The sequence below is a fragment of the Mus caroli genome, unplaced genomic scaffold, assembly GCF_978045245.1.
Source record: "Mus caroli unplaced genomic scaffold, Mus_caroli_1 scaffold_1, whole genome shotgun sequence".
NCBI classification, from domain to species: Eukaryota; Metazoa; Chordata; class Mammalia; order Rodentia; family Muridae; genus Mus; species Mus caroli.
In genome coordinates, this window is record NW_028227256.1 from 128905794 (window position 1) to 128927061 (window position 21268).

General features: G+C 50.8%; 1 protein-coding gene across 3 annotated transcripts in view; it reads right to left on the bottom strand.

Annotated features, from left to right (window-relative positions):
* Positions 1–4232: 4232 nt before the first annotated feature.
* Positions 4233–21268, bottom strand: part of Tmcc2 (transmembrane and coiled-coil domain family 2) — a 36047-nt gene continuing 19011 nt past the window's right edge. For 2 of the 3 annotated variants that reach the window (XM_021157752.3, XM_021157761.3), the window contains exons 3-5: positions 8203–9143; positions 6858–6993; positions 4233–5757 (exon numbers count right to left, since the gene is read on the bottom strand). In XM_021157752.3, coding sequence (XP_021013411.1) covers positions 5446–5757; positions 6858–6993; positions 8203–9143 — 1389 coding nt within the window. In that variant the 3' untranslated portion in view covers positions 4233–5445. Of the gene's footprint in view, positions 5758–6857; positions 6994–8202; positions 9144–16236; positions 16410–21268 lie in introns of those variants that run through there. The other variant, XM_021157771.2, reaches the window with a different exon arrangement.

Genomic DNA, 21268 nt, shown 5'->3' on the forward strand with positions numbered 1-21268 from the left:
TGTGTGTGTGTGTATGTGTACATGTCTGTGCAAAGGCTAGAAGGAGCATCGGATCCCCTGAAACTAGAATTACAGATAGCTGTGAGCTGCCACATGGGTCCTGGGAACCGATGGGTTCTCTGAAGAGTGACCAGCCTTCATAACCACTGTACTGACTCTGCAGCTCCTCAGCCTGCTTTCTTATATAATCCAGAACCATCAGCCCAGGCGTAACTCTGCCCAGGAGCAACGCTACTGTCCATATCAATCACTAGTCAAGACGATGCCCACAGACATGCTCACAGGCCAATCTGATGGAGGCAATTGCCTCCTCAATGAAAGTCTCCTCTTGTTTGATAACTCTAGCTTGTGTCAAGTTGACAAAACTAACCAGTACATGGTACATGCTTGGATGTTTGTGCTGGTGTTCTTGTGTGTGTGAAAGTGCCTATTTGCCTATGTATGTGTAACTACATGCATATGTGTACCTGTGCCTACATGGCACATAGTTGTGTTCATATGTGTTTATAGATTTGTGTATGTATATATTATGTGAGTGCATGTTTCTGTGTCTGCACATGTGTGTGTACACATGTGAATGTACGTGTGTGCTTGCATGCACCATTGTGTGCCTGTATGCATGTGGCACATGTTTGTGTGTTTGCATTTTCTTAGATGTACATGTGTACCCATGCATATGTTTGTATGTATGTCTTCTCTTATGTCTATATGTGCATGTGTACACATTCTTTTGTGTGTGGTTGTGTCTCTGTGTTCATGCATACCCAGGTACTCAAAACCAGATTTCTGAGACTGAAATGAACCTAAGGCTAGGTTTAAGGTCATTTGCCTTATTGGGGGGGGGGGAACCCTAAGAGCCACAGTGGGAGAAGTGGAAAAAAATCAGGACCACCCGTTAGCACCTTTCTCTTCAGCTGTGTCTCTCAGGACTGAGAAGGTGAGGGGAAGACAGGTCAAAGTCAGCTGGTTGCAGCAGGTCTGTGATGGGAACTTCTTTCTGGAATGAATTCAATTAGTTATCCATCTCAAAGGAAGTTAAACTTTCTCTTCCTGCCTCCATCTTTTGAGTGTATGATAAATAGTCAGAGGACCACCTCCAAGTATAGCTCAAGACCTTTCCTGACACAGCTAGTGGCTTCTCAGCTGGGGGACTGATGTGAGGAAGTGGCCTTCCTGTAGCCAAGACAGGGTCTGGCCACGGCATTTACTGGCCTTTGGTTTCTATCCAGTGAGTTGAAATTCCCATAAGGGTAAGGAAAGAGGCAACCATGAAGCTTCAGATGCGATGCTTAATGGGGTACAGAGCCAGGATCCTCAAAAGCAGACTGGGGAAGAGCCTTGGGGTACTTTTGGAACCAGAGTCAACTTGATGAGTCCTTCCTGTAGGCAGGGATGTGGCAGAAGTGACCTTTTCAGCAGTGATGGGCCCAGGCCACTTCATCCAGACGGTCACTCGGCAAACTATGTCAGGGCTGGGTTGCCAGCGTGGGAGGGCTCTCCTGGAGGCTCTGTGTATAAGAGGGAGTGCTGCTGTCCCCACCCAGACTGCCCTTCTGGCTGCTTGGGTGACTCAGGACTTACCAACACGTCTGGATATGCTGTGCAAGCCCCACCTCCTCTCCTCCCTTGACACCATCCCAGCAGGTCTTGGTGGGACCCATGGCCTCTTCCCATGTTCATCTGAGAGTTGTCGATAAGCTTTCAAGCCACTTCACTCTGGCTGCTTCCTTGTCTAGCCCTGGTGGCAAATCAGAGTCCCTGTTGGGAGTCCTAGATGGCTGGGAAGTCTCCTGGAAATAGCTCCCGAGGGGGTCATTTTGGGGCACTGTGGGACCGCACCCACTCCTGACACCTCTGTGCCTTGCCAAATCCTACTCGATGGGCAATGTAGACATCATTTCCTCTTGAGTGTAGGGGCTGACAGTCTTGACTCAAATCCACGCACCTTGACTTTGGAACTCACTCTCTTTCCTAGACACCACACCTGCTAGAGGAGGGAGGGCCCCGCACGGATACATTTGCAGGGCTTTGATGGTGGCTCAGGACAGGTGGGTCTTTTCTTCTAGGAAGCCAAGCTTTTGCTGATGAGACGGAGGGGAGAGACTTAGACAACTCAGCAGGCTCTTAGTCTGGAGGAAAAGGCTCCTGGGTCTTCAGGTCAGGGGTGTTGCCAGTGTCACCCTGTGTGTCTCTACAGAGTCCACCTCAGCTCCTCCAAGCAGTTCTGGACCTGGCCACCCGGCGTCAGTGTTGAGGTGGAGTGGTCATTCTTTGGCTTATTTCTCTACGTTCCAGGGAGTGTGCCATCAAGTTTAGGCATGTGATGTCTCGCATGTCTCCTGTTGCCACACCTGTGTACCAGAGACACCATTCTTACTGGCAGATGTGAGACAGCAGCTGGGTGCGACAGGTCTAAGGCTAGTGGCAGTGTTGACTTTGAGCCCAGATCCGGGATTGACTCCAGGGCCTGCCTCTGCAGGAGAGGTTAGCCTGCCTGAAAGATCTGGTTATAGCTCCCCTTCCTCTTCCTGTGGTCCCAGTGTCTCCTCCCTCCCCTCCCTCGGCAGCACAGACAAATCAGCTGTACCCCACACTAGGTCTGGGCTGCCTTTTGGGTTTGTAGAGCTTGCACTTGCTGCAGCTTTGTGACCCAAGAGGTAATCGAGTGGGCTGGATCTGCAGCTACCTGCCCAGGAGAGAGAAGGCACCAAGTCTTCTTATCTGCCCCCACCCAAAGAGACCCAGGTAGTGGGTGTCTACCAGGCTGACTAAGCTCTCTAGTACCCTGGGGGTGAGACCTGCACTTGTAGGATAGATGCTCTGGGAAGGGCCTGCCTCTAGGTCTTGTAGTCTGAAGGAGGCAGACTACGAGTGGTAACCCTGACTCAACGTCTCACTCTCTGGACCTCGGGGAAGAGAAAGAAGTGGGGGATAACTCCCCCTCCTTAAAAAAAAAGAGGGAACACAAACAGACACAAACAGGGGAGCCTCCCTGAGCCCCAGGATGGCAGGGTTCTGTTAGGTGTCCCATTGTCTCCTGGGTGAGGGAAGTAAACCAGTGCTTTCTTCGACAAAGATGCAGCTTGGGGGCCTGCACCTCCCTTAGGCTGTTTGCTTTGCAGCCTCAGAACTGACCAAGAATGACCTCTGCTTCCTCCCCGCTCCCTTTCAGTGTGGGCCGCAGCTGGCAGTGGCATTCAGAGCCAATTCTGGGAAGGCATCTGACCTTGGGAGGAATGTAGGAAATGTCTAGCCAGGAGCAGCCACCCCCTACCTGTGGCTCAGGAATGTGGGCTCTGGGCCACCTGTGGCCCCCAAGAGAGGTGCACATAGACACGTGGTTGGAAGAGAAAGGGGGTGCAAGGTCTAAGACTGGAATAGCTGGAAGGCTGTCTGGCAACACTCCTACGTAGCAGAGGGCAAACTCTTGTGGTGGCAGCACTGTGCCCTCTCCAGTCTCTGGGTCCCCTGGAGCCTGAGGCCACAGACGCAACTGCAATGTTTGCTTGTTAGACTCACAGGACCCTGGGATACCAGCACAGAATTGACATGCACAGTGGCCACCTCCAGCCTGCTTTCCCGATGGGGAAACTGAGGCCCAGAGAAGGGCTGGGAGTTAGTTACAGGGCACTAGTTATGTGCTGAGACCAAAGGTTGTTGTTTTTTTTTTTTTTTTTTTTGGTTTATTTTTGTTCTGCTTTATCATAGCTCCTCTTGCTGCCTTCTCCTGCAAAGGGCCTATTGCAAATATCCACAAAGGTCCTGCTGGGAAGTGTTTTGGGGCTGTTAGGGGTAAGTGCTACAACCACAGGGCAGGCACTAAGTACTAGGCCTCTATGTAGAGGGCCACACCACACTTGGAAAGCTGGTACTCCCTGCCTCAGCTGAACAACTGTGACAAAGCCAAGCTAATGCCAGTTGCCTTGTGAGGACTTCGTCTTGAGAGAAGTTTTGGAGCACGGACTCTGCTGACCCCTTGTGGCTACAACTGGTCACAGCATCTATGGGCGCTTCTCCATTTCCCTTCTGGGAAGTGCTCCAGCAAAGCTGGGGCTGGATGGAATGATAGGCATATCATTTAAGTTGCTCAGAGCAAGGCAGGTGTGTGTGTGTGTTCCTCATTCAGTATGGAAGACAACATCCGGCCAGCAGATGATACCCAGAATGCTTTGGTGTGGGGAGAAATCCTGTGATTTTTCAGAGACAGTGTAATCAGCAGACACCAGACAGGATGGTTTGAAAACATAAAGGATATTTATTTCTTAGGAAGGTCCACCACAGCTGGCAGGCACTGCTTCTCCTGCTTCATGGATTCCTCTCTCCTGTTCTAAGAAATCCCCACTGTGCTTGGAAAGGCCCTCGGGGAGGCTGGGCTGTGCAGAATCGGACACAACACTCCAGAGCCTTAAGGAAATGACAAATATCCTCTTCCTCACAAACACACATATAAAATAAATATATATATATATATAAAAGAGGCCATGCCCCTCCTGCCCATCTGCTGGGACAGCTTGGGAGAGCGGGCTGCATGGCCACACGCCCCTTCTTCCAGCCAGGACACCAGAGGATACATGGTCTGGAGTATGATGAACCAAGAATAAGTCCTGGCTTCAGAAGGAGGATGGGCAGGGTCCTCTCTCTGGAGCCCAGCTGGGCAGAAGTGAGGGAAGGGTGGGAACAAATAAATAAATAAGTAAGTAAGTAAATAAATAAATAAATAAATAGAACTCAACGTGATCCCAGAGGTCTAAGGGTTTGGGCTGGAGGCTCAGGGCCCTTGGGGCCTGTTTTTCAGAAAAACAGCACACCCGGTGACAGGCAGAAAAGATGAGCAGAAAAAATACAAACCCAAAGTCACACCCCACCCAGCATCCAGAAACCAGTCTCAAACCAGCTCAAGTGGAAGGAGAAGCAGGAGGAGGGGAGGCTGAGCTCCCAGTGGCTGTGCCAAGCCTGCTCTCTGGCCCCAAGGCTGGGGACCCTCCCCTTTCTGCACTCTCTGGGCTCAGCAGGGCCTCCCACTGGCTTTTATCCAGACCATCTCCATGGGAGGAAACTGTGGCTGCCTCCAGGATGGGCTCTTCCCTAGGGAAACTGAGACTGGCCTTCTATCTTAGTGGCTTACATGACTAGAGCATCCTCCAGTCAGCCCAGAAAAGTCCCATGTGGTTATGGGACTGAAAATAATTCAAATAACACAGCCCTGGTGTCTCCCCACTGCTCCATTTGGCTGTGAGTGTCCCTGCTCCCTCCAGCCCAGAGCACCCTCTCCGAAACCTTCAGGACAAAAGGGAGATGGTGTCAGACAGAAGCAATGAAAAGAAGGGACAGTTAGGGGCCAAACAGGTCACATGACAGACCCCGAGGGACACGGGAGCCCCGGGCCCTCCTGGAGATGCCTGTGGCTAGTGGGATCCGGAGAGCACAGGGTGGGACGGCAGCCGCTCAGCTGGGCAGCAGCACATGCTCCAGGAGGTAGGTGAGGGAGGCCCAGTGCTTCCACAGTAGGAAGAGGACTAGGAGCAGGAGGGCGGTGCTGGTGATCCGGAGGCGCGTCTTCATGAGGGGGGTGATGAAGTTGGCAATGGTGGACACAAACACCAGCAGCACAGCCATGAGTGCCAGGATCACGTTGATGAACTTGCCCAGCAGAGCGCGTGCGTTGGCGTTCTCCACACCTTCTAACTGCACTACCTGCTGCTGCTGCTGCTGTAGTTCCAGCTTGGTGACTCGGGTCAGGCAGGACTCCACGGCCTCCTGTGGGGACAGAGGGTGGATGTGGAAGCCCAGGTGGCTGAGACTAGACTGAGCCCAGTCCACCTGTGCTGATTCCAGTGGGACTTCAGTGTGGCCTCAGGGGGAAGCTTGGAAGCTTGCTTTCTGCATGGCAATGTTAGGGTAGTGAACTTTTTTTTGTTTTTGTTTTTTTGAGACAGGGTTTCTCTGTATAGCCTTGGCTGTCCTGGACTCACTTTGTAGATCAGGCTGGCCTCGAACTCAGAAATCTGCCTGTCTCTGCCTCCTAAGTGCTGGGATTAAAGGCGTGCGCCACCACGCCCAGCTGGTAGTGAACTTTTAAAGTGTGTGTGTGTGAGTGTGTGAGTGTGTGTGTCTACTGTAAAGAAATAAGTCACTGGTGGGATTGCTGGACTCTGAGTTACATCTGACCCCCAAGATTTTGGAGGTCAGGAAAAGTCTGACCCCCAAATCTCTCTGTCTCACCATGTGACAGTCCCTGCCATGGGGAGGCTATGGCTGTGAGGTCCTTACCAGCTCTAAGGAGAAGATGACTCCACACTCCAGTGAGAGCTGGGCAGACCTTTTCTCTTTACAAATTATCCAACCTCATGCATCTTGCTACAGCAAAGAATAGACTAGGATGCTACTGTACCAAGAAAGTGGTAGCACATGGCCCCTCTCCACAGCCAAGGGCACAGCTAGGACTGGGAACAGAACTCTAATGAAAACTGTTTGAGGAGGATCTAAGGAAATGGAAGTCTTGCTAATTGATCCCAGCTCCATATTTAGACAAGGACATGCCTGGAAATAACAATTATTCATTTGTAAACCTGTCACCAAAAAGATGTGGCAAATGAAGGTGGCCTTTACCCACTGGTTTGCCTTTATATAGTGCACGTACTTGGGTGAAGACTTACGTTGCTCTTATCTCTACCCCACGAACACTCCCCTCTTTGGCTTCCTGTACCAATTGGCCCCATGGATATGTTTCTGCTCGTCGTGTTCCATGTGATGTGTCCACCCCCACATTGTCACCTGTACCCTGTGCCTATGGATAGGGCAGTTGCTGTTGGCTCTGTCAGCATATTGGGACCTCCCCAGAGTGATCCTGGCCATACCTGGATATCCCGGGCCCTCTCGTAGGACTGGTAGGCCACCTTCTCCTCCATGCTGGCCAGCTCCTGCTTTAGGTTGGTCATTTCATTCTGGTGAAGCTCAGTCAGGTCGTTCAGCTGTTCCTCCAGCCTCTCATACCTAGGGGAGAGGGGGCAGGTAACACCACTTCTTTGGCTACTCAGCTCTTCTCTCCCCAGGACCAAGGCGCCAGTCAGTAGTGACATGCAGCCCACCCATGTGTCCAGTCCCGCTCTCATCTTAAGCCCCGTGACAGCGCAGCATTTCTCTGTGACAGCCTTGTGCTAAGCATTGACTGCATCACCTCAGAGGATTCTCACACAGCCTCATGAGACAGGACGAGGTCCCGTACAGGTACAAGGAACCTGTACGGGACCTCATGGCTCTTGTCAGGCAATTCGGGATTAAGTGACTTCAACCCAGATTCCTAAACCCTGGCTAAGATGCTCTCTGGGTAGCAGAGATCCTGGGGTATAAAGCATGTGACCTCTGCTCTGAAAAATCACCAAATATCAAAAGACGACTCTAAAGTGAGGGTGACTAGTTTTTACATGGGGTTCCCCTCAGTTTTACAAACTATCATCTAGAAAGAAGAAGTGCTAAGGGCAAGGTCCCCCAAATCCCAGAGAGGGAGGAGGTGGGGGAGGAGCAGCCTCCAGTCCATCCGTGACCTTAGGAGTCTGAGGTATTCCACACTACTTATCTATCTCCATTTTGCATTTATAGGTTGACTTCTTCAGTTTTTTCTTTAAAACAACAAACAAACAAACAAACAAACAAAAACAGGGTTACAATGTAGCTCTGGCTGGCCTAGAACTTGCTGTATAGACCAAGCTGGCCTCAGTTCACAGAGATCTGCCTGCCTCTGCCTCCTGAGTGCTGGGATTAAAGGCGCGCCATCACACCTAGCCAGCTGATACACTCTTATAACCACACCATGATCTCAGTCAGAGCTACCCTCACTTCTCAGAGGGAAACCAGGTCCAGGGTGCTAGCTGCTTGTTTGAAGTACTAAAAGCAAGATCTGGGATTTGAACCCAAGAAGCTGCCTCCAAAGTTCTTTCTGAGCAACAGCCTCTCCAGAGGAGCATAGCTATGGTGCTGGCCTTAGTTTCCTCTTTGTGAATTGTAAGCACAGAACACCCCAAGGCATCTTGAGACCAACAGAACCTTCCTTCCAGAGGTCTTGTGCCCCTCTTCCATTCTGGAGAAAGCTCTGCAGAGGTTCCTCTTGGCATTGCTGGACCCTGCAGTCGCCTCCATAGCTCAGAGCAGCTTTCTTGCTTCCCACTGGGCCCCCACACAGTTGTGAAGCCAGGAGGTACCCACCTGTAGCGCTCTTCTTGCAGGCACTGGGTCATGTAGGTGTAGTCCCTCTGCAGCTGAGTCTTCAAGTCCTCCATGGAGTCCTCCAGGTGTGACTGGCCCTCCTTTATCTCCCGCAGTTCCTCCAGTAGACTGTCCAGATTTCCAGGGGCACCATAAAGAGTGTTGGATCTAGGGCTCCCCAGTGCGCCTCCTGGCCCAGCCCCAGAGTTGCTGCCTGCCCCAGCTGAGCTGGCACTGGCACTCGAGCATTCATCGTCACTGCCATACTTGGGGCTGGACACCAGTGTGGCACTGCCACTCAGCGCCCGGGCTGCCTCTTCAGGGGGTCCATCTTCCATGGGGTCCTTCAGGTGGGCGATATTGTCGGCACTGCCAAATTTGTTGCGAATGAGGCTGGCGAACTCCCGGGGCTTGGACACCACCGCAGTGTGGGTGGCTTGCGAGAGGCCGGAAAGACTGCCCTTGACACCCTCCACCACGCCACCCCCGAAGCCACTGATGCCTGCACGCATGTTGGCGCCCACATCCTTCAGCCCTTGCTGCATATCGCGTAGCACATCCTTGGGCTGCCGCGAGGGCCCATTCTGCTCGATTTCCTTTAGGCGCCGACGGTAGTGCTCCAGTTTCTTGTGCAGCTGGGCGATGGTCTGGGCGGACTTCTGGTTCTTCTTTTCAAACACCTGCTTGATGCGTGACACCTGCTGCTTGTCCGCATTGTTGGCCAGCTTCAGGTACTCGGCCACGTTATCATCCCGCGCCTCCTGCTCGATCTTGATCTGCTCAGTGATCTTCAGGATCTTTTGGTGCAGGTGTTCGATGGCAGCCTTAGTCCGCTGAGGGTCCGGCGCTCCATCTGGCACATCCAGGCTGATGGGTCCATCAGAGTCACCATGGCCAGGGCCAGAGGGGAGGCTCAGGGCCACAAGATCTCCCTTGTCACCCTGGGAAGGAGGCAAGCACAAATAAATCATGAGACATGGGAAGGGTCTAGGCTGGATCCTCTGCATAGTTCAGGACACCTCTGGGTGCAGCTTCTCCACCTAGATAATGCCTGCAGGGTGAAGTATAACTTCAGTGGAAGAGCCTGAAGCTCTACAGTAGGCCCCCACAGCGGCATGCCGACATGACCTTTATACGTTTTTTTGTTGTTGTTGTTGTTTTTTCTCTGAAATGACATCTAAGCAGATCAGGGTGTTCTAGCTAGTGACTTGAGGACACACAGCTACAAAAAGACAGAACCTCTTGTTCTATGACCAGGGCTGGGATGAGCTGTCTATTTGGATTCTCCTAATTAGGCTCCTGCCTTAAGTATTCTTGTCCTTCAGAGCCATGAAAGTCTACATGCCTTTCAGCCCTTGTTCCACGTTCTTCCTAACAACCTGCACGGGTCCCTGGCCCGGTCCACAATCCTCGTAGGGTCTTGTTACCTTCCTGGTCTCCGAAGGCATCAGAAATCTTCTGTGATTCATGATGGTGGGAATTTCCGACCTCTCCCAGTCTCTCAGAGAAGAAAGTACTGAGAGAACAAAGTATACCCACCCACACTGCTGGGCAGCTCCTTGAAGGGTAAAGACCCACAGGCCAAGAGAGGCTGGGAGTCTGGAAGAGTTGAGAAGGGGAGGATGTGCAAGAAGGAAGGCAAGACCCTCTCCCCTACCCACCAGACAGGCAGGCTTCCTGAGTACATCAGTGTGGCTCAAACTCAGAGGAAAAAGAGGAGAGGCCGGAAAAAGAATGAGGGGGAAGGAGAGGGCAGAGAAGATATAAATGCAGGACAGACGTGTGGGAAGGCCGGGAACCCACTAACCCCAGTGTCCGAAGCTGAGTCCTGATACCGTATCACTCCACGTCGGAAGCGAGGCTGGGTCAGATCACTGAGGGGCAGGGGTGAGGTAAATTCCATGTTGTGAAAGGGATTAAACAAGAGAGAATAGCCTAGTCACACACACAGGAACTGGAAACAGCCAGAGATAATTCTAACTACAGGCAAAAGTTATTGGAAAACATCACCCATAACAACAGTGCTGGCAGACTTAAGAGGCAGGGAGGGGAACCTCTTAGGCTTTCTCACATCATGAATCCCCTCAGGATGCTAAGAGGACAACCTTCTGAAGTAAGGGCTTTCCTCCTGCTTGGCTTTGGGTGTCCCTTTATGTCCCTTACCTTCCCGGCAGGTGCTTCTGCCTGAGGCTTCTTCTTCTCAGACTCTGGCCTTTGAAACCCAACTCATGTCTCCCCAGAGCAATCCATCCCAAGGTCTGTCTCACCTTGTTGGACCTAACCCTCCCACACCCGTCACCCCTTGCTGCGACCCCGCTGTGTCCTTGCCTGTATGATGGGTGGAATCATACCAGCTCTCACTTTTCATGGGATAGTTACATGGATGGTGTCTCCTAAGTTCATGATAAATGACACATCTGAATCTAGGCAGAGTTCTCTCCTGAGGGAGTGATGCCTACAATCAAGCTGGGCTAAATTTAAGAGATTATCAAAGCATATGTCCTCAATATTGACAGAACTGTACAAAGTAAGTTCTCTATGTGACACATGGCCTTTACTCTACAAGAACTTGGCTTTACCACACATGTCCGACCCCCTTAACCTCCTCTGTGGGACACAGTGGGACATCTACACCACTCCCCCAACCCCAAAGGTTCAGAGAGAATTCTGGTGGGAAGTAAGAGCCACAGGCAGTGGACATCTGCAGAGAACATTATTTACTGGACACGACAGGGCCACGGCACGCATGAACTCAGTGGCTGTGGCAGCATGCACAAAACCTGTGCAGACATGATGAAGCCAGCCAAAGTCCCAGCGTGCATGGGGAAGGGTTCATGAAACCCTGCCCCTAACTGAAAGGCTATCGGCAATGGAGTTGCTGGATGAGGAAGTGGACATTTCCTTCAGGATGTGGCCCTTGGAAGGCTCCCCATGATCCAGTAGATGGTCTTACCACACCACACTAGATGGGCTCAGTGTGCTTTAAGAAAGGTGAGAGAGGGCCGGGAGGTGGTGGCGCACGCCTTTAATCCCAGCACTTGGGAGGCAGAGGCAGGTGGATTTCTGAGTTCGAGGCCAGCCTGGGCTACAAAGTGAGTTCCAGGACAGCCAGGGCTACACAGAGAAACCCTGTCTCGGAAAACAAAACAAAACAAAACAAAACAAAAACAAAAACAAAAACAAAAACAAAAACAAAAAAAAGAAAAGAAAAAAGAAAAAGAAAAAGAAAAAGAAAGGAGAGAGAGCTCATGGAGTTGGAATCCTCGTGTTTTGCTGGTAAGAAGGTGAGATGGTACAGCCAATGGAGGGATACAGCACGATTGCTCCTCACCAAGGTAAATACAGAATTATTTCCTAACTGTCCAGTTCATCTCTGAGGTGTGCCCCTGTTCTGGTTTGCTTTCTGCTGTTGTGATAAACACTATGACCAAAAGCAACTTGGGGGGGGGGTTATTTCACCTTATAGGTTTCAGTCCATTATAGAGGGAGGTCAAGGCAGGAGCTTGAAGCAGAAACCAATGGAGGAATGCTGCTTTCAAAATGGAGGAAACTTTAGCTTACTTGGCTACCTTTCTTATATAGCCCAGGCCCACCTGCCTAGTGATCTTACTCCCCACAGTGGGCTGCTTGCTCCTGCATCAATTAGCAATTAAGAAAATACCTTGGCCATGCTGTGGGGGCTCATGCCTTTAATCCCAATACTTGGAAGGCAGAAGCAGGCAAATCTATGAGATTGAAGCAATCCTTGTCTACAGAGTAAGTTTCAAGACAGCCAGGGATAGACAGAGAAACCCTGTCTCAAAACAAAAACGAAAACAAAAATCACAAACACAAAAAACCCCACCCACCACAAAGAAACACTTCTCAAAAACCCGACCACAGGATAATCTGACCTAGGTAATTCCTCAGTTGAGGTTTCCTCTTCTCAGGGGACGCTGGGCTGTGTCAAGTTGACAACTAAAGCTAACTATGGCAATACCAAAAGGCATTGAAAATAGTATTCAAATAGACACTGGTACAAGTTCACAGTGGCACCCTTCACAATAGCCAAAGGGTAGGCACAACCCAGAGATGGCATTTAAACCAATGAATGGGCTAGCGACGTGAGACAGTCCATATAATGGGCTACTGTTTGGCCACAACAAGAAAGGACATTCTGATAATGCCAGGACATAGACAGTTTGCTAAGCAGGGGCTACATGCTGAATGGTTCCATGCTGTGAGATTTCCAGAGTGCTAAATCTACAGGGACAGAGGCGACAGATTAGTAGTTGCCGAGGGCTAGGGGAGCGAAGGGATGGGAAATGGGTGCCTAATGGGTCTGGGGTCTTCCTGAGAATTGTAAAGATGATCTGGAACTGGGAGGGGCTAAAGCTGTGCAGCATGGGCAGGGAAGGGCAGGACCCACCCATTGCCGAGTAGCCACAGGAGGGCGTCTTGACTGCCTCGTTGCCTCATGATCACCAGAGAAGAATCTTGCCAGAGTGCCTCTCTCTTGCACAGAGAGAGGAACAGTGTGGTGACTCAATGCCTGTCATCAGCAGGTGGAAACTCTAGGCCCCCAGCTTGGAGCAGGGCCTAGCTACAAAGACAGCTCCTGTCTCCAAATGGTGCAGAGCCTTACTCACTCATTCTGACAGCTACCAGTACCACATCTGGGGCTGAAGCCCCCACAGCATGGCCCCCTTACCCTAGTTGCCTGACTGAGAAAGGCTGGTCCACTCTGTGGCTACCTGACTTGGGATGAATACCCATGAATAGGCTAAGCAGACTCTAAGGCAAGATCTGGCAAGGCAGATCTAGGCAGTGGGGAGTCCATGACATGGTCCTACTTAGAGAGCTTACTAGCCAGGGCTGCAGCTATACCCAAGTTTAAGACACACTGATGAATGTTCTGGCTAAGGCAGAGCTGGAGTGATTTCTGAGTCTCTGGGGCCAGTTTTTCCTGTTTCTGTCTTGGCTTCAGTGAGATCTCCCCACAGTTCATGAATAGCTGGGCACCCTGTCTACTAGCTTTGGTCGTGCCACAGACTTGCCGTCTTACCCTGCTTTAGCAACACAAACTGAAACTGGATTAGGTACCCTGCCAAATTACAGAGTCTGCTGGCTCAGGACTTCCCCAGCCTTGGCTCCCATTACCCTCTGGGCTTCTCGCCTCCTCCTGGGCCTGAGTTCAGTGTCCTTGCATTAACCTGGCCTTGGGACATTTGCCCTCCCCACTGAATGATAGCCCAGCATTCTGAAAGATGGCAGGCAAATGGTAGACACTACCTCACTAAGTCATGCTTTAGTGAGGGAGAAAAAGGTAGTAGCTATATGAATTTTCATTTTCTTTCTTTAGCACCATATGTACATGGCCCATAGAAATAACCCCTGCTTGTGAGGGGTTCATGCTTCTGTGCTTGTGTTCCCAAGTCGACCCAGGACCTTGTACCACCTCCGGGCAGGAAGCTCAGGGAACCCACAGTGGGCTGGCATGTCTAGTTAGAAAGACAACAGTAAGGTTACTCTTAAGAGAAGGAGGAAGAGGAGGAAAGAAACGGGTCTTTTGGTCTCCTGGATTCCTCTTTAGTGAAGTGTTTACCCTGATCTGTCTCTGTGCTTGGCCACACTGGTGAGACCATGCAGGATGCTGCTCCTGAGGGTACGGTCTGGCTTCCACTGCATCAGAGCTCAGAAAGTGAGTGTGCGGGTTGAAGGTGGGGGGAGTTTGTCAGGACGAGTGACTCGGCAGTAACTCAGCAGAGATGCTCTGAGCAGCTCACTACTGTCCTGGGGAGACTCTGATCCTAGCAACTCTTTTGGGGTAGAGAACACGGATTTGCTTTACTTTTTAAAATTAAGTCCCTGGGGCTGGGCACACGCCTTTAATCCCAGCACTTGGGAAGCAGAGGCAGGCGAATTTCTGAGTTCAAGGCTAGCCTGGTCTACAGAGTGAGTTCCAGAACAGCCAGGGCTACACAGAGAAACCCTGTCTCAAAACGTGCCCCCCCCCCCCAAATTAAGTCCCTCTGGAAGTAAATCCAGATCAAGATGGAGAGGAAAGTCCACGGCCAGCTAAAATCTTCCAGCCTCAAAGAGGTGGTTTGGCCAATGGGAAAACGGTAGGGGGGCAGAAGGGAAGTCTCCTCCAGCCCCAGGACCTGAAGTCAGGGGCTGCTCCTGTTCCATTGTAGCAGGAGTTACCTTGTCAGACTGGTGGCTCTCTCTTCCCAGTGGGAACATATGGGGCCCATGGAAATGTTAGCTCCAGCTTTGGACAGGTCATACTGATCCAAGTACTTCCAGGCAGGCAAGGGGGTAATATGGGGGAAAATATCCAGGAAGCTTAAGGGCCTTTCTCCAGAGGGTAGGGGGTCAGATGTCAGATACTCAATAGGCCACCCAAAGGGCATATGTATATGTGGAGATCGAAATGGAAAGATCCCCATAGCAATGGCTCAGGCCACATGAGGAGACAGAGTATGCCCCCAGTGGCTTTGTAAGCCTTTTATTGCTTCTGCAGGGGCATTGCTGGGTACAGACCACACATAGATGAGGGAACACGTTCTTATTTCATGCCGCACCCATCCATGCCAAGGCCACATGTAGCTACCCACCTTTCATCACGGGCCTCCTGCAGCCCTCAGGCCCGCTCTGCTCCTAAGGACTACTCTCTGGTGCTGGCGGAGGCTCTAACCTTCCCTACACCTTCGTTTCTGACCCTGTTAGGGCTACTTCATGGCTGCAGTCACAGCTATGTCCTCCCTTCAGCCCTGGCCCTTCTGAGAACAAAGCTCCTTTGTCTACATAAATGCCCACTGTTCTCTTTCCATCGCTGTAGAGCACGGGCTCTTGGTGCGGTCGACTCTGGAGCTGCTCTTTCACTTCAGAGGCTCTTTAACTCTGCAGCAGTCAGATGCTAGAAACCTAAACTCCCTCTAGTCCGTGGGGGTCACTGCTCTCAGAACCTCTCCATTTCCCTCTCCCTGACACTCCTCCTGAACACAGAAGCAACCATGACGAGAAGCACCCTTTGCATTTAATTTCAGGCCAGCTCCTCTCCATCCAGAGTTCTCTACAAGTGGGCAGGAGAGAGGTTGGTTCTGAGGAACCCACAGAGGGAGCTTGCTGCTTGATAACCTCAAGAACTGACTCTCCTTTATTCTATAACCCTATTGCATCTACCACATTGAAGTCTTTCCTCCCCCGCCCCCTCTCCTGACCCAGAGCCTCACCTGCATAGATACTGTTTCCCAAAGCCGTGCTGGCGATGAGGTGCCAGGAGCTTTAAGGCCCCAGCTGTCTGTGGACAGTGCCAGGCTCCCAGAGTCACAGTCCCTGGGCAGCAATGGGCTGGCTGTTGGGAGCCGGGGTCTTCCAGCAGGTGTGCTAATAAAACTCCCAGGCTCTGAAGCCGCCATCTCCAGTCTGAGTGAGGCCCAGCCAGGGATTAGGGGCGGATTGCTCTAGATTCTCTCCTCCCCCAGGGCACATGTCTGTTCTTTTCCATCTGGCAGGATCTATGGAGGTCTATCGAGCCAGAGGATGGAGCAGTGACTAGGGACCTCTCCCTGGCCCAGTGAGTAGGAAGATGTCGTAGTGTGGCTGGTTGGGCTGTGTGCAGGGGTTTGCCACATGCAAATATAGGACAAGTGACAGTTCACCCACCAAACAGGCCCTGACGAGTTCCTCTCATGCCCAAAAATGTACTCAGTGACCAGAAATCCTCTCACAGCAGCTGGACTGACCAACTCCTCACTTAAGCGCATTACGGGAGTCTCCCAGAAAGGGTCCCACTCAGGCCTCCTCTTTCCCTGTTCAGTGACTTAAGGCATGGTCACTTCCACCCCTGATTCCCCAGTAATGGCCTGGAGAAGTCAGCCAGCCTCAATAAGGGAATTCCTCTGTTCTGAGACTTAGTCCCCAGAAACCATTCTGCTCTGGACACCACTGTGGCTCTCTCCTGGCTTCTGCTTCCCGCCCTCTGCTTTCTGTCCCCTAGCACTGCCCAGACAGACACCACCCAAGAGACAACAAAGATGGCCAACTCACAGCAGTCTCTTTCTCCCTGGACTTCATCTGTACAGTCCCGGTAGGAAATCCTATTGGTCAGCAGAGGGGGCCAGAGGGCCACAGTCGAGGACAACGAGTAGCAAGGAAGGAGCCTGCAGAGTCCTAGGTCCGCTGTCTATGAGCAGTTTTCCCAAGGCAGAATACCCATTCAGAGACTCTGCACGCATCTGAGCCTCAAGAAGCACACAGGACTTAAATACTGAGGGCGAATGTGGATCATACTGATGCAGCAGTCCCAAGTTCAAGAAGGTTCCAAGAGATAAGGAGGGCCCAGTGCTATCTCTAGGAGCCAGTGCCAAGGTTTGCAGCCAAAATCACCGAGACCAGGAATCCCCCACCCAGGATCTAGGAAACTATGCAAACATGTGTCAGCTGATGACTTAGGCTTTGTGAGGAGGCTGGCAAGGCACATCACACAGGTCTCCATGTCTGGAGCCATCTCTGACCTATGGGGCCTGGGAAAACGCTAAGCAGCTCCTACTTCCATAAATAACTCCCTTTTATGTTTTGACAAGCACTGTTCCTTTTGTATAATGGTTATTAATATAAAGTTTTGCTGTCCCTACTAAACTAAAGGAAGGAAAGGAGTAGACCTTCTCTTTATCTGGGGCCCTTCCTGTGGCCATCGGGAGGCAGATCTCCATTGATAATGAAAGTGGAGGGTGATGGCTGATTATCTCAGTGAACTGGAGTGGAAGTTCTCTGAAGTAGACCCATCCCAGGTGAGAACAAGTATGACTTGAAATCCTAACCCCAAGACAGCCCCTTCCACGTCCCCCCCCCCCGTTTTTTTTTTTTTTTTTTTTTTTTTTTTTTTTGGTTTCTTTGAGTTTCTCTGTGCAGTCCTGGAACTCACTCTGTAGACCAGGCTGGCCTCAAACTCAGAAATCCACATGCCTCTGTCTCCCAAGTGCCCCGCCTTAAGATTTTTAAAATTAAAAAAAAAAAAAAAATCTAAATTCTGCATGTGTGTGCATGTGAGTCCAGGTGCCTGTGGAAGCCGGAGATACTGGATCCCCTGAAGATGGAGTTTCAGGTGGTTATGAGCCACCGATGTGGGTGCTGGGAACCAAGTTTAGGTCCTTGAAGAGCAAAATACTCTTAACCTCTGAATTACCTCTTTAGCCCCATAACTAAGAATTTTTAAAATTATTTCTTTTATATTTTGAGGTTATAATATAATTATATAATTTCCCCCTTCCCTTTCCTCTCTCCAAACCTTCCCATATAACCCTCCTTGCAAATCTCATTGTTGCCGACATATAGGTATATATTTATTGGCCAAATGACTTTAAATTCACAGCTTTAATGTATGATATAAAGCCTGCAAATGCTTGGCATTTCTCACTGCGCTCCTCCCTGTAGAGCTGAGTTTACACTCCAGGCTTCCTTGTCAGAGGGAGAGACACCTCATCTCTCCACAGAGTATGAAAACTGACCAGGACAGTGTATGAGTATACACAAGTACCAGAGCACTAGACCCACAGGCGTGGGAGCAGTGGGTTGTACCAGGTTCAGAGTGCACACCAGCACAGGATACCTTCTTGCCTAAGGTCTTGGGCTTCCCATGATTGCCTGGGAAAGTCCCATGTCCTCCAAGGCATCCCCTCATCCGTCTCTTTCTAAACATCCCTTTCCTTTTTCTTTTTAAAAATTATATTCATTTCATTATCTATCTATCTATCTATCTATCTATCTATCTATCTATCTATCTATCTATCTACGTGTGCAGTGTATGTATGCATATGGGCACACGTGCCACAGCAGACATATGGAGGACAGAGGCTAGCCTGCTGCCATTGGTACTCTCCTTCCATAACTCAGGCTACCAAGCTTGGCAGCGGGTACCTTTACTTTACCCACTGAACCATCTCACTCGCCCATAACCTGAGGAAGAGGAGGCAGTTGCAGTGACCACAGGAGACCAGAAGTCAGGGAGGGCTAAGAATTGGGGTTCTCTCCCACCACCCCCAACTTCTCTTTTATTGTAGAGCTGTCTCTGACTAGTGGGGCTTCCTTCCCACACTTCCTGATCCACAAAGCTCAGAAGAGCAGAAAAATGGTTCTGTTAGGCTGCATGGCATTAAGATGGCCATAGGGAAAACTGCCCCCCAGAAGGACACTTCAGCTTGACTCCTAGAGTAGCTCATCACAATGGTGGTCAGGAAGAGGGAGGGAAGAGCTCTGGGGATGAACCAGTAGTCTCAAGAGAAAAGGAACAAATAGGGACTATTCAGTGTCTGCACGAAAAGCTGGCAGGCAGAGCCCTTCTTCTCTATGAGGCTGTCCTTGTCTTTGTCCATGAGCAGAGACCCTCAATCTGCCACTGTGAGCTGCAAGGGTCATTTGCACAACCTTGTGTTTCAAGCTTGGTTCCACAGTTGCTCCAGAAAGCATCCACAGGTGCTATGGGTGTGTGTGTGTGTGTGTAAGGGCAAGAGTTAAAGGTGAATATGTCTGTCAGGAAGATACGTACAGAATGGGCTCCGTGGATGCTGAGTTCCAGGAGCCTGGCAGAGTGTTTGGGAGTCAGAATGGCTGATAGAGACCCTTACCCTGCTACCCACAAGCTATACAAGAGATACAGCCTGCAGGATGAGACCAATGAACCAGAATGGGCTCAGGCATGGGCACGGGCACAGAGAAAGTGTGTAAACTGTGCCTCAGCCTTGCTAGCTGCCAATGGTACATGGGGCCTGACACACCGTACTGAAATAGGTTATTAGAACCGAGGCTCTCTCACCACATGTGATTGTGTACACCCATGGACACATCACAGTTTCACAGACAGTACCTTCATGATTTAGCCTGGGACAGAAAAGTAGCTGTCATCTGGAGTGAAGCTGAGAGTGGCAAGAAGCCATGGGGCGAGCTGCCACAAGTATTTAAGCGATGGTTCTGAAGGTCCATGAGTCACCAAGCAACTCTCTCTGCAAAGGAGATGTGCTGCTGGGTAGACGGCACGCATACTTCCTAGTAAGTGCTGGCCGTCCATCTTGGTCACTTCCTCCATGCTCTGGCTGAAGGCATGGCAGAAGCAGCTGTCACCACCGGTCTACAGGCCGAGGCAGATGAGCTGCAGCTGGAGGTGTCTGGCCTCAGCTTAGCCACACAGAGCTAAGTCTGGGGGCCATAGATGGGCTCACGTTGTCCTGGAGCAGGAAGCTGGAAGGAGCCCAGGTCCCGGGCCCACACTCCTCTGCGCGCCCTCAGGGCTCAGCTCTCTCTCACACTGGCTCCTTCCTCATTTAGCATACTTCCTCTTCACTCAATTTTGATATCAGGTCCTTATTTCTTTAATATTTTTGTTTTCCTCTGCCTTATTTTATTATTCTTTCCCGCCTTAGATAAAGCAAAGCATGCTATTTACTTTTTTCTCTCTTAAAAATATAATAAATAGAGTTGGGCATAGCTCAGTGGTAGAGTCCTTGCTCGGCAGGCATGAAGCTCAGGGCTCGACTCCCTAGTACCATGGAACACAAATAAAATGTAAAACTCACTCAGCAGCATCCACGCATTCTACAGAGTAAGAAGCCTGAGAACAGCTGAGAAGCAGTTAAATACAGTTCCTTCGAAGACAAAAGACTCCTGGGCTGCACATGTTGTGTGGCAAAGTCCCAGCGAGGCTTCTCAGGAGGCCGGCAGCTTCCCTGGTGCTCACCACGCCACCCCTGGAAATGGAGGTCAGGGAAGTCATTACCCCACACTTACTCTTAGACCTAACCAGGTCACCAGTGGGTACTGCTTTCTGCTGGGAAGACAAGAGAATGGTTTATATTGTTAACTGAGCTGCAGCAATCAAGGAATCAAGGCAGGCATGTACCCTAGGAGTGTGTGGAGACACAGCCCCAGGAGCTGGAGCAGCAAACAGAGGGTCTAGTGAGGGAAAGCCCCAGCACAGCATTGGTGTGCATATACCATGAGACCTTTCAGCTGCCTTCAGGAAGGGGGGAGGCGTCTCCTCTGCCTGCCAGGCTTTTGTTGACCTAATGTCTCAGATACTCTGGTGTGTGTGTAGGGGGTGGGTGGATCAGGGCAGGACTGTCACTCCTGGGCATGGGAACCTGGTCAATGGAAACAACCATATACCTGGCTCATGGTTGAGCAAACCAAGTTCACTTCTGAATGATACTCTGCTCCCCAGAGGAGGATGTACTGGGAACAGGCCCTGAAGAAAGTGACCCAGAGGAAATATGGTATCTCCTTCCTGCACAATTTTTAGGACACGAAGTACCCTCTACCCGACCCCATTTGCCACAAATAATTGAGAACATTTTTTTTCCCTAAAGCAGGGGATTGAAACACAATTCCTGTAGGCTCCTGCTGACTCAAGGGCTCCGAGCTTACCAGGAGCTGATATGATTAAACAAGAAATATGCACAAAGCACTCTGCAAACTGTAGCATGCTGTTTGACTGACTGTTGGTACCAGCATGTCCCAGGTGCCTACAAGATCAGGGAGTCCCCCAAAAGGTAAGTAGACAGGAACAGGGCCCAGGTAACATTGAAGTTGCCTTCTCAGGAGGCGAAGAAACCTTATATAATGAAGTTAAAATTACCGGGCACTTGTCTATCCAGGACAAGGTTCGCCTTTCCAGCCGCCCTCAAGGGGGCCTCTTGATCACAGTATCACTATGGATCTGACTTAGCTTTTGCTGAGCATGCTGAATTATTCACTAGCTATGGATAGCAAGCCAGTTCTGGGGGTGGGGGGAGGGGTATCAAGAGAGCTGTAAGGAAGAGAAAGGAATATACTGGGAACTAGAATGGCAGCTGGGGTCCAGGGGCAGGGGCGCAGACAGGACCTCTAGAATATTTGAGGAGACAGGGCCACGAAGATATGCCTGATGCTCTGTTCATGATATTCTGGCACCTGTCCCTGGAGTAAAAGGAGAGGTGGGAGAAGGCCTTACCCTAAACTCTCCACTGTAGCTCAGGAGAGCCCCCAATTCTCTGAGAACCTCAAAGGGCTGCTGTGGTGTGTGTTCTGTACCTGTTTTTATTCCAGAGTC